This window comes from Phoenix dactylifera, chromosome 16, assembly GCF_009389715.1.
Source record: "Phoenix dactylifera cultivar Barhee BC4 chromosome 16, palm_55x_up_171113_PBpolish2nd_filt_p, whole genome shotgun sequence".
Lineage (NCBI taxonomy): Eukaryota > Viridiplantae > Streptophyta > Magnoliopsida > Arecales > Arecaceae > Phoenix > Phoenix dactylifera.
Window position 1 is genome coordinate 12,702,764 of NC_052407.1, and position 13,135 is coordinate 12,715,898.

Sequence of the window (13,135 nt, forward strand, 5' to 3'; positions counted from 1 at the left end):
TTTAATAATTATAGTTTACTTATTCGACGGTCCGTAGATCCTGTCTTGGACGCTGTACTTTGCTTGCCGCGGCTGTCTCCGCTTACCGACGACTTTTCTTTTGTCTTCTTTTCCGACTGACGACTCTTTTGTTTTCCTTTCCTCTATTCTCTCAACCCCTAAAAAAATAATAAAAAAAATACCACACAATCCGATAAAGGGAGAAAAAGATCTCACTCCCAGACCTAAAAATCCACCCTTTTTAGCTTCGGCTCGCTCCACTGTACGAGACTTCGCGGGAAACAGTGGCGGGAAGTTCGAAGAGCTTCCCCCGGACGGCCTCGTCTTCGTTGCGTCGATGGACCGGATCGAATCCGTGAGTTTCTTTTTTCTTTTTTTTTACTGCTTATTGGCTTCTCGATCAGTTCTCGCTGTTTCTTGCTTGAATTATTGACGGTAATAGTTAATTTTGTTGGAATAGTGGCATCTTTGGCTGTTTTAGTTGGTGGGCTAGAGGGATTCATCGATTTGACTTTCGTCTTCTAAACCGTTTTCTTGGTTTAATTAGTCTTTTAGATTTATCTGAGGTACGGAGATAGGAATATGGAATTTTATGATTCTAGTTTTGCTAAACATTCATTGGTAGTGGCTTTGAGCTGCTACTGTAGGAATTAACGGACTGTTTGAGATCTCTGAACTTCTAAATTTGTCATTTTGAAGTAAACTTTTCATCATAGAGGGCGATTAAGGATCTGTGTACTGTTTAAATTTGTCGGAGTAATTGGTTTTCAGTTTGAATAGTTGTACCTTCTGGATGTTTTATCTGGTTTGGTTAAGGATCTCTTGACTTGACTTAGCTCGTTAATTGTCTTTTCTGGATTTGATTGGTAATCTGAATTGGAAGTTTGATTTTGTCTTAGTTTCATAATCAGAGCTATCGTTCTTTTTCCTTTAGAACTGGGAATTAGTAGATGTCTATCTGACATCAAGTTGGTACTTCTATCCTTCAGTTGTTGATTTAGGATCTCTGAACTTTCTAAATTTGGAATTTGGAATTTGGAATTAATAGATACGTTACAGATGGAAGGTCAAGTACTTCTCTGCGTACAGATTGGGCTCAGGCCTGTGAAATTTGGATTAAAATAGTGAAGATGGTTTCTTTTCTACCTTCAATTCACTGATTATGCTATTCTTGGTCTTTTTTTCTATTTTTTTCCTTTTATTTTTTCTGCTGCTCAAGGGATACACATGTTTCTTTATTTAATGAGATTTGCTAGCGTTAATGAACTGTTTAGTTTCATTTTTTGAGAAATTTGCATTAAAATCATACGTAGTTCCATTTCTGAATGGGATTCGTAGATTGTTTAGTTTCCTTTGTTCTGGTATTGGCATTAAAATTAATTTATTTTCTTTTTTCTTGAAATGAAATTGTTGTCCTTGTGCACTTTTTTAGTCAGGAGTGCAGTTACTGGTGGAGAATTCTGATGTCCTGGATGAAAGGTTTGGTACTTCAGCTGATGGGTCTTTGCCATCAAGTAGAAGTTTTAAAGGGAATGAGAACGTTGGAAATGACTCGGCTTTTTATGAAAAGTTTCTCCTTGATGATCTGGATTCTTACTGGGATGAGATAAATGACCGTCTCAGCATTTCAAGAATGGTGAGTGATTCAGTCATCAAAGGAATAGTAAATGCCGTGGTTGAAGAAGCTGCAGAAAAAATTGCCTCGAAGGATGCAGAGATAGCAACCTTGAATGAGATGTTGCAATCTTGTAAATCTGATGCAGCTCCAAGTAAAAGGTTAGCATCCGTTGTGATGCTGCCAAAACCTTCTGCAATAAAGGTTGAAATTGAGAAAACAAAATCAGAGCTGAATCAGAGCTATTCAGATGTAAGTACGGATTTGAATTATGCAAAACATTTAGGCAGGATAAAGATTGTGGCAGAAGAACAGCTTCATAAGCTTCAGGAGGTTCTTCAGGATTTAAAGGCCTCGAACTGTCATGGTAGAATAGATGTAGGCTACATGGATTCAGGAATGTTTGGTATACTTCCTAAGGTAAAAGCTGATGAAAAATTGCTCGAAATAGATGGACGAATTGATGGTCTAAAAGTAATGCTAGCATCTGGATATGAACAGATTAATGACATATTCTACTTAATGAAGACTTCAATGTGGGAACAGCAATGGGAGCATGAATTTCAGAAAGAAATAAGTAATTTGATGATGCAGAATTATATCAGGGGTCTACAAGATGAGTTTGAAACAAAATTGTATGAGCAAAGAGGACTTATTAATACCTTAATCAAGAGCTGGCAGGAGAAAGTTGCGGAACTTGCTACTGTGCGTGAAGAACTTGATGATATTTCGAAGTCATTATGGAGCTCAGAAAACAGCCATGAAAGTTTTGAAGAATGTAGTGTTGCAAAAGGAAAGGAACACTTTCCTGGAAAAGTGTTAGGAAATTATCGTTTCCCATCTCATTCCGAGGAAAACGGAACTATTATGATGGAGAAATCTGAGGATTCTGGCAAAGTCGTGCTAGAGGTTGTTGAATTATCCCAACTGAAGCACATGACAATGGAAGAACTAGTGTCTTACTTCAAAACTGAAATAACCAAGATGAGAAGACAACATGAATCAGCTTTGCAAGAGAAAACGGAAGAGTTGTTCAGATTCAAAAGGGAATTCCTCAAGGAAAAGGGTTCATCACCTTTCAGAAAAGATAAGGACTCTGAACTTTTAAAGAAAAAAATTCCAGAAGTCATTTTGAAACTCAATGAGATTCTTTTGGAGAAAGAAAAGCTGCCTCCATTCCATGATGATCATGACGAATTATGCCGTTTGAAGGAAAGAATTGATTGCTTGTTTTCAGAAAACCAGAGTCTACGAGGTTTGCTTTTGGATAAAAGAAAGGAGGTCAAGCATCTATCTTCACAGGTCTCTGATGCAGCGAGCCAAATGTCGCTTCACTCTTCTGTGGAGGCTAACTGCCTGAAACAAATTATGAAATTCAAAGGGGATCTGGAAGACATAAAGATGGAAATTAGCATTAGACATGAACTGTATAATGTTATTTTAAGGGAGTTGATTTCTGAGCATCAATGCAGCATGGAGGATATAAAGATTGAGACTGTTTCTCTGCAAGAGATTGATTCTGTTTTAATTAAAGGAGTTGCTTGGGATGCTATGTCTGCCATAAATCCTACTATATCAAAATATTATAAGGAAAAAGCTTCTCTTGAAACAAAATTTTTGGAAAAAGATAAGGCATTAAGATTAGAAATTGACGAGAACCGGAAGTTGAAGCAGAGGATGGCATCGCTATCATCAGTGATGAAGGAAAAGGAAAAGTTAGCAATAGAGATTGGATCCACACTGACGCAGCAAAAGGAGCAGTTTGACCTAGCTCACCAGGAACTTAGTTTGCTCAGAGACCAGGTGTGCAAGCAAGAGATATTGATATCAGATTTCAAGAAGGAATCATATTCAATGCAGAGTAGGCTCAATGAGGCTTTGCAGCAAATTCATCAGTACGAGTTGGACATAAACAAACTGAATGAAAAATTAAAGAGTGCAACAGATGCCTTCAAGGAAGAAGGAAAGCAGAAGGCCATGCTTCATCATATAATTGAGGAGAAGCAAAAGTCATTATCATTATCTGACACGAAGGGCAGAGACCAAGCAAAGCAGTTGGATCACATTGTTGTCACTGCGATGGAGTTATCAAAAGCAGTTGTAGGCTTTGAAAGCAGATCTGCAGAGAAAATCAAAAGGACCAAGTCTAGGTGCTTATTTAGTGTTTCTTGTCACTCAACTATTCTAGATTGGCAACTTTATAGTTTTATCTAAGATGAATACAGAGTAGTATTTGGATGGTTAAACCAGAATAAATGAATTAAAGTCTTTTATTCCACTTTAAGCCCAAACCAGCGTTGGTGGAACCATCCCGAACCATCTGGTTTGGGGCCTACCGAGCCATACGGAAGGCGGACTGGGATGGTTCTGGCCTTCACATCGAGAAACCGGAGAGAGAGGGGGAGGGAGAAGGAAAGAGAGGTAGAGAGAGGGAGGGAGGGGGGGGGAGGGAGGGGGATGAAGGGAGGGAGAAGGCTGGTGGAGAGCCAGGGAGGGGCGCGGAGGGGTGGACAAAAAGCTCCGTCTTCGGTTTTTCCTATTTTGTTCGAAATAGAGGTCCTAGAATGGGGGTCCTTTGAAGAAGTTAAATAAAGTCGGCAACCCCCTTGTCGACTTTACTTAATTTTTTAAATAAAAAAATATTTTTTATTTTAAAAAAATTAAGTAAAGTTAGCAAGAGGGTTGCTGACTATATTAACTTCTTCAAAATAAAAAAGGAGCCATCCACGGGCACCTCTATTTCGAACAAAAGAGGAGAACTGGAGGGCGGAGCCCTTCCTCTGCCCCTCCCTGCCCCTCCTCGGTTCTCCACGGTCCTCTACCAATCTCCTCCGGCCATTCGCCACTTTCCCTCTCTCTCCCTTCCTTTCTCCCTCTCCGCCTCTCTCTCTCTTTTCCTCTATCCTGTTCTCTCTCTCCTCTACCCTCCCTGATATGTTAGTATGGGCCTAGCACAGAGGTGTACCAAACTGTGCCGCCGAGCGATTGGTACGGGCCTCGGTACTAGCACAACGATCCTTAGCCCGAACCAAGAATAATCTAAATGAATAACATATATGCAACTAGATTTTAACATATATGTGATGTACATGACGGTATCTGTTCAGTTCCTTGCACTTTTCTCTATATGTATTGATAAAATCTCTCTCTTGGATGCTCCAGAATTGAGATGGGAGGATGCTGGATTGCACTTGAATAACATGGTTATGGGCAGTCTTTAGCTGCTATTGTTGTTTGATAGGGAGTTACAGACAATAAAGGAAATAAGAATATGGTGTTACTTGATAATTACTTATAAAGTCCTTTGAAGAATTGGAGTTAACATCAAGAATGGAATTTGTATTCTTTACTACTTAGTTTAAGAAAAGAGTGATTTTTTTTTGGTAAGGAGCTGGGAAGACCCCACAAAGAGTCTGATAGCTTATAATGTAAATGTTTGATAAGATTTGCTTGTATTATAAGAAGGCATCCAGAAAATTATCTGCCTTTTCAAAAATAAATGTCATTAATAAAGTTTGGTATGTTAAGACTTCACTGTCTATTAACTATCACTGCCTCTTTGAAACTAAAAGCTGCGGTGACCTGTGAGGCATTCACATGGAGTTCACTCTCATTTAATAACAATTCATATCTGGCAACAATTGCATTTGGGTTGAAATCTGTGACTTTGATTAATATTTGTATCTTGATGTTTGCATCTCATGAACTGAATTCCTTGACACTTGAAAGTAATGTCGTCTTCTATTAACAGGTTAAATATGCTGAGTCATCAGTTCAAGCCACTAGTGAAAGAGGCTATCCTTCTAAACAAAAAGGAATTCTGGTACAAACAAATGCTCGAAATCAGATGTTCTAACCTCCAAAAGGCTGAAGCTGAGGTATATGCATGAAATTTGCTTTCCATTTATGTCATTATACCTACAAGTTTGGCCTGGCCTTGTGCTAACATTTATTTTTTTAAATCCATCTATGACAAATGTTGTTTTAACTTTTAAAACTCATTAATGATAAGATCACCATAATTAGCAAGCCTTCATATGGATGTCTGGCTGGGATTTTTTTTTCTTCTGGCATTCACCCTAATTTTTGGACCAAATCAACTGCCATCTAAAGCTTGTGCTCAGTCTCATGCTAAACCAACATTATGATCTATGTGATATACTTGGTTTGTTAATGTTACAGAATTGTGCTCAATTTCTTGTTCACTTTCAACACAGGAGACATGCATCTCCCCGCTACTTTTTTATTTGAAAATCTTCAACTTCCAGTTATGTTATGCTAATCTTCTAGACTACTGGAACTTAAATCTTTTATTGCATGTTGCATGTTCTCCTATATTTTGACTTTTCTTTAGCTGTTTAGAAGATCCAAGCTTGATCAAGCCTGCCTCTAATCAGGCATGGCTTGAAGAAAATTTCAAGCCTGAAATTCAGGGTAAAGTTCGACTCTTTTAATATCTTGACGAGCTTGATCATGCCTGATTTCAAGCCGAGCTGAACAACAGCCTTACCAAAAGCATCTTGATTAATTTGAGACTCTTAAATTGGGCCAAATTTGTTTTTAAGCTCAAATTAAACCCTTAATTTAGAGGTTAGGAGTTTGATATCAGCCATTAGATTGATTAAAGGCATATTATACATACAATTATATATGAGTTTTTTATATCTTCACATCTTAAATTGCAGTTCATCTTCTATTACAAACATAAAATATAATTTTAATTTTAGTTTTAATGCTTTTGGATTATGGATTTCCCCTTTAGCTTTCTGAAATAGGAACTAAATGGCATCTTGTTTCATGCTTTGCAAATAATAGCATTTCAGGTTCTTACTTTTAAATCATGCTTACATTTCCTTCTTCCATATTTTAAGAAATTGGAATTTTTTGGGATAATGTGATAAATGAAACTAGAAAGGAAACTTCAAGGTGTGAGTAATCAAACACTCATGCTAGAGTTTCCACTGTAAGTTTGAACTTATCCTTAAAATATCAAGGCATGAACAAACTTACTCTTAGTAAAGTGGTAATTTTGCAAAGAACATGAAAAATTATAGATTTGCATGATTTTTGCCACATTTAAATTGTCAAAGCACCAATAGTTATTAAGCTTTGGCATGCCTCATCTTAGTGACATTTGTACTTGGAATTTACCCTTTGTGATTTATAATTTGTCTCACTTGTAGAAGTTGCTTATTGATATTTTATATGGACTTAGGTTGATCTTCTAGGAGATGAGGTTGATGCTCTTCTGGGTCTTCTGGGAAAGATTTACGTAGCACTTGATCATTACTCTCCAGTGTTACAACATTATCCTGGAGTAAGATTTTTCTTTTTCATTTTTATTTTACTTTTGATTATTTTTTTTGCATGTTCTACAACTTAATCATGTTAAGAATGATTGATTTTCAACAGCCGTTTGAGTATGACTAAAAAATTTGATAGCCATTTTTCTATTACTATTTTTTAATCTTTCAAGCAGTAAATAACATTGACATTGCATGCAAGTAGTACTTTAGAGTGACACACCTATATTATCTTATACACGATGTTTGCAACTTTGGGTTTCCTTTAGGGCTCGTTTGGTTCGCAGGAAGCATTTTTCCTCTTAGGAATATGATTTCTGGGAAATAAATTCCTAGGAAGAGGATTCCTAGAAAAGTACTTTTGGCATGTTTGGTTGACCATGGGAAAGTGACAAATTTCCAAAATGCTTATGTTTGGTTGGCCATCCACTTTCCTGAGAAAGTTATGTATAATTTCTATTATGCCCTTAATAAAATTAGGTCTTTAATGCCTCTTTAATACTTCTTCAGCATCCTTTTTGGGAAAAAATAAAAATAAAATGATTTCCGCCTCATGGGAAAATAACTTTTCCATGTTTCTCATGGGAAAGACTTTTCCATAAAATGTGGGAATCATATTCCCATGGGAATACAACTTTCCTATCTCTCTCCTTTGAAAACTCCAACCAAACAAGAGGCATCTCATTACTTTCCCGTTGACCACACTTTCCCCCCTTCTTTTTCCGCGAACCAAACAAGCCCTTAGGGTTATCATACTAATAATGGCATGCATGTTGTAGCAAAATATTTACATATGGATAGCTTATATAAAGAGATATGATCTATATGTTGCATATTCTCATGATATTATGCTTATTATATGCTTTAGGAAGGCATGTTAGTTCATTACAAACTTCGCAGCCTTAAACTAGAAAAGGACTAAAAGAATATTCTTATGTAGTGAGGACATGGTACGCCATATCGGCCTGATCCGGGCGGTACGGGGCGTACCGTACCGTACCGGTTTGATATCGGTATCCGATACGGGTGGCGTACCAAGTATCAATACCATACCGTAGTAACACTGTGCTAGTGTAGCATCGGTACGGGATCCAATACCGAGACGGCAAACCTTGAGTGAGAAGGTTTACTATGGTAGAAAAAGAGTGGATTGATCAATTTGTTAATTATGTAGTTCTGTTAATACGACCATCCCATATAGACATGATCTTCTCTGATCCTTTTTTTTCCTTCAAAAATTTTATTGCTTGATTTATGATTAGAATTTCAGAATTTGTAAAGTCGATAATGTGGCTAATATGGCTGTGTATGAAACTATTTGCTTTTAATACATTTATACAGCTAGTGTTGTGTACCAAGAATTTGTTGGTTGTATACTTGTTGAGATAACAATGGGCTTTTGGGGTTATCTCGTCCTTATGACTGCTTGGTGGTTCTTAAAGCTTTTTGTACTAAAATATTTCAAAGGGAAAAATTATGATGCAAAAGGAAGCGTCTGGCTGAGGTAAATAGTGATCCATCCATCCATGGACAGTTCTTTTTCCGGACCAATAATTTGAAATGATAATGCATTTCTTGGGTTTTGAAGTAGCCAAATCCAAGACAAGTGTCAGCTGTGAAGAAAAGCTTGAAGCAGAGCCAACTAATTATTCATAAAGTGCTCCTATAAAGGGTGTTGTTCATAGGCCTGTAGGGCAACCAAGCTAAAATAGATTTTCAGATTTTGATTGGACTGGATCTTCTTTATCTAGGAGCTTCTCCATTAGATACTGTATTTTTCATAGAAAGGGATGCAGTGGCATGGAAAATTAAAGAACATGAAGCAGTTGCTAAATCCACTGGAGGAGTCAAGGATTAATTGAATTCATGCCGTTGAGAACATTGTTCCTGGGGATAGGCTTTGTGATTGATGGTCCCAACAAGATATTCTCTCATATTGGAACTGCAGTTTACATTGTAGTAATTCTGTTTTACGAATGTACAAACAACATCAAGGTAAATTGTGGCTTATAGTGAAAGGATAGTGATGTAAAAAGTACCTATCAGTTGGCTGACATCTTAACCAAGTCACATGTGCTGAGTTGGGAGTAGAGCATAGACTACATAAGACATACATCCATATCAATTTTTTCCTAGACCAGCTGCAAGAGTAGTAGCTTCTCAGCATTCTGTGTCTATATATATATATATATATACATGTGTGCATGTGCATATGTGCGTGCAAACATTTTATAGTGTTTTACAGATTGAGACCGAGTAGGAGGAGGGTGGGCGGAAATCTTAATATCTTATTTTGAGAGGAGTGGGAGGGTGGGTGGGCAGGCAGGAATATATAAAAAACCTAGAATACAATTTATCCATTGAAGAGTGATGAAATCTTGTTTGATAAGTTTATATTTATGCTTTCTGACATAGGTTAATATGTTTACTTTGAAGTGTTAATTTAATGAGCCTTATTATTTTGGGCCTAGTTCTGTTCCCATATTGTATGTAATAATCTATAAGTGTTTAGCCTCCACACATGATTGTTTAAGTCCCTTCTTGTTCATGTTTAGAGGACCCTCTTTATTTTATAAAAATAGAATTAAAAAGGAGGGTGAGTGTCATGCCCCCAACTCAAGATCGTGAGCTAGAGATGCGGCAACTGCCGCATACTTATAGAAAACTCTTTCCACATGTATGCAAGGCATTCCATCATAATATTATAAATCATGCAGAATAAATTTAAATAACTAAAGTTTAAACTTTAAATTTAAATAACTAAAATCCAACTTTATTATTTTACAAAATCCAACAATATCCAAAGGGCTTACATCAAATTTCAAGAAACAATAAACTAAGATAAAAAAAGTCAAAACTCTGCTTCTAATCACTTTTCCGTAGCAAATCCCCATGCCAATCTAGTTCTCTAAATATGTAAAATAGTAAGATATTGAATAATGAGCTAGATAGCTCAATAAGCAATGAACACTTTAACAAGATAAATTAGGCAATAAGATAAATAATAATTATTCTGAAAATATGCATATGCAACACATCAAATCAAAAACCAAATCTAGATTTGCAGCATTATCAAAACATTATATATGTGAATCTAATCTTTTAAAAAAAATTTAAGTTTGTATTCATGAATCCATGTTTTTTTTGTGAAACATCAAGTTTATCTTCTCAGCCATGATTTATGACCACATTATCCCTGTGGCAGAACGTTTTTTGTGATACTGTGGATCTTCTTGCGGTGTATCACTTATCTTCTTGTTGTGAAAGTTCTTTTGGATAATCATGTGCTAATGTTCAACCCTCAATGACGGGATCCTTTGCCTGTGTTTAACCTCCATTGGCGGAGTTCTTATGTCACACATCTTCTTGGGGCATCCCATCCTTTTTGTGGTGTAGATGCTTCATGACTAATTAAGTGCCAATGTTTAGCCCCATTGGCGGGGTATTTAGTATAGTCAGGCTGAGAGTCCAAAACCATCTCAAATCAAAGTTCTTTTTCATAAAACATATTTCATATTCTAAATTAAAAAATGCATAAAACCATATGGTATCGAAATCAATCCAGCACAATCCATAACAAAATCAATATTTTCGATTATGCATCATGCGATATACTAGAAGAAGGCATATTCAATAATGAAACTCTATGCATCAAATCATGAATAATTCGACTCATAATTTATTAAATATAATTATTTTATATTTTTTGATAAATCTAGAAAAAGAGTTATATTACTTACCTTGTGAATATAGTCAAACAATAAATCCAACTAACTTTAAAAATCTTTCTTATAGTCTAATATTCAAAAATTATAGTTCTATTATAGATTCAGCCATGATTATTAAAATCCTAAGTCCTAACACCCCCATATAGGATCCAACCCAATAATTAGAAAATATTTTCATGGAAATTAGGTCCTCGAGATGAGTGTTGAGATAGGATCGATCCTAATCATAGGAGAGTGGGCCCACTGGGGTTCATCGGTCACAATAGAGAGAGACAGTAGAGAGAGAGAGAGAACATAGAAAGAGTAGGGAAGATGAAATAGGGAGACTTAGGGCTTCCTTTTTCTATCATGGAAAAGTGGAGGAGGAAAACCTTGGTGGTGGCTGCCTTTCACAACAGATGATCTATCATTCGACGATGATGAAAGCAGTGATTGATGGTGCTTAAACAGGAGAAAAACAAAGCTTTTTTTTCAGTAGTTTGGAAACATTTAGAGCAAAGTCTGTGGAACCATCTCGAACCGCCTGGTTTGGGGCATTCCGGATCGTACCGGCGGCGGACCGGGACAGTTTCGGCATTGAAACTGAGACGCTCTCGCCAGAAGGGGAGAAGGAGAAGAAAAAAGAGGAAGAGAGAGAGAGCAGAGAGGGGAAGGAGAAGGAGAGGAAGGAAGAAGGCCTGCCGGGGCAGGCCGGCGGAGACCGGGGAACCTCCGCCTCTGGTCCTTTGTTTTGTTCAAAATAGGGGCCCAAAGGGGGCCCCTTTTATTATTATGTTTTTTAAGTTGAAGTCAGCAAACCCATTGCCGACTTCACTTTTTTTTTTTAAATATTCTCTTATTTAAATGCTTCCTAGGAATTTCCTTTCTATCATTTTTTACAATTGTTGCTTCCTTACGCTTGCTCTTGAATCTCCTTCCACATCAATAAACTATCACTTACATACTTAAAATTTGTTAACTATTGAATATAGTGGTACTAAAATAGTCTATAATTTTTTTCTTTATAATCTTTCTAGATCACAGACATTGATGCCTTTTCTGCAACCTGATATAATCCGTGTCTTTCAAACTGGCCCACAATGGGAACCTACATGGTACTTAAATCTAGGCTAGAGGTAAATATTAAGTATTATCTAATGCTAGCAAGTGAGTGTGACGTCGGAGCAAGTGGTATGACACAATTAACAATCAACAAAATTGTATATAAAACTCCAGGTTGTAAATTTAGCTTTCACTGACAATTGACGTTTTCTTGACTATGAGCAAGTTATTTTTTTTTTATTTTCAAAATAATAGATATTTTTTCATGAAGATTGAAATATTCTAATCCTTCTATTCATCAATGATTCAGTATTATCATTTACATTCTGACAGGTGATGGAGATTTTAAAATTGGTTCAAAGAGAATTAAAAGGAGAAGATATTTAGAATAGTTGATCTATTGCTGTGCCAGGTAAGCTAGAAATTTGATTTGTCAACATGTATTTGTGCTAAAGTGCGAGATTGTAAAACATCTTGCAGTAGCCCATGGCACATTAAACACATGGATCTCAAAATTGACTCTGTTGCATACTTTGATAGCTAGTTTATATATCAGTTTATGAAAATCTGCTAGTCTTAGGATAACTTTTGTTGTTCATTCTTTTGCTTTCAGGTTTGGCCAGGTCCTATATATTATTTCCCAGCAAGCATAGGATGCAGTGTACATTTTCTTGTAGGCATCTGTTGATAGCCCTTTTTTTGTGTGTTAAATAACTCAAGGAAGTGGTCATTGCTGTTCCATGGGATCAGACCTGTCAACAACCAACCTAATCTATTCTCAGTGCACTGATAACTGTATGCTCAGGCAGATGCTTAGGCCCCTTACAAGTGGGTTTGGCATAGGCTTCACAATCATTTGTGGACCAACTGCACCTGAAGTCTGGAGAAAAAGAAAAGAGCTGTCGGTTGCTTTCCATGTCACCAAAGAATCATGGATATTATGCAATGCAAGCTAAACTATGTATGATGTAAATGCCGGTATGTGTTTTCCTTTTGCAGTAAATTATTCATTTATTTACACAAATAGCTTTTGGAAATTGCTTGTAAGCCATTAGGCAGCTTTCTGAATGTGGAAACAATATTCAGTAACGGTCACGGGCTAAGCCCTATCGTGTATGATGTTCTCATTTAGCTATTGATTGACGATATCTAGTTGATGCTAGACCATTAACGCATAATATGATATAAATTTATAACCTGCAGATGGAGGACAAATTTTAAAATAATGATTTCTTCCTCTTTGTGATGATCAGTGGTAACGAAGCAATGTAAAAAAGAATGGGTGGTGAAAGTTCCATAGGAAAATATATCATCTATTGGACCTATTGCAGTGTGTTGATTCCAATTCCAATTCTTGTAAAATTTGGGCAAATCTATGGAGCAGCAGTGTGATGGAATCAGTCCTTCAGGAAAGATTTGAGCTCTCAGATTGGTGAATCATAAACAAA

At 36.6% G+C, this 13,135-nt stretch overlaps 1 protein-coding gene across 1 annotated transcript; it reads left to right on the top strand.

Annotated features, from left to right (window-relative positions):
• The first annotated feature begins 175 nt into the window (after positions 1-175).
• Positions 176-12,849, top strand: LOC103712132 (WPP domain-associated protein-like). The gene is made up of 6 exons (XM_008798557.4): positions 176-355; positions 1,433-3,765; positions 5,367-5,493; positions 6,831-6,932; positions 12,021-12,099; positions 12,301-12,849. Exons 1-5 carry the CDS (start codon positions 338-340, stop codon positions 12,072-12,074), a joined length of 2,634 nt encoding a protein of 877 aa, XP_008796779.3. The 5' UTR covers positions 176-337; the 3' UTR covers positions 12,075-12,099; positions 12,301-12,849.
• The last annotated feature ends 286 nt before the right edge of the window (positions 12,850-13,135 follow it).

Coding starts and splice junctions, on each gene's coding strand:
- LOC103712132 (XM_008798557.4), top strand. Junction 3,766..5,366: donor ATCAAAAGGACCAAGTCTAG/GTGCTTATTTAG, acceptor TTCTATTAACAG/GTTAAATATGCTGAGTCATC. Junction 6,933..12,020: donor TGTTACAACATTATCCTGGA/GTAAGATTTTTC, acceptor ACATTCTGACAG/GTGATGGAGATTTTAAAATT.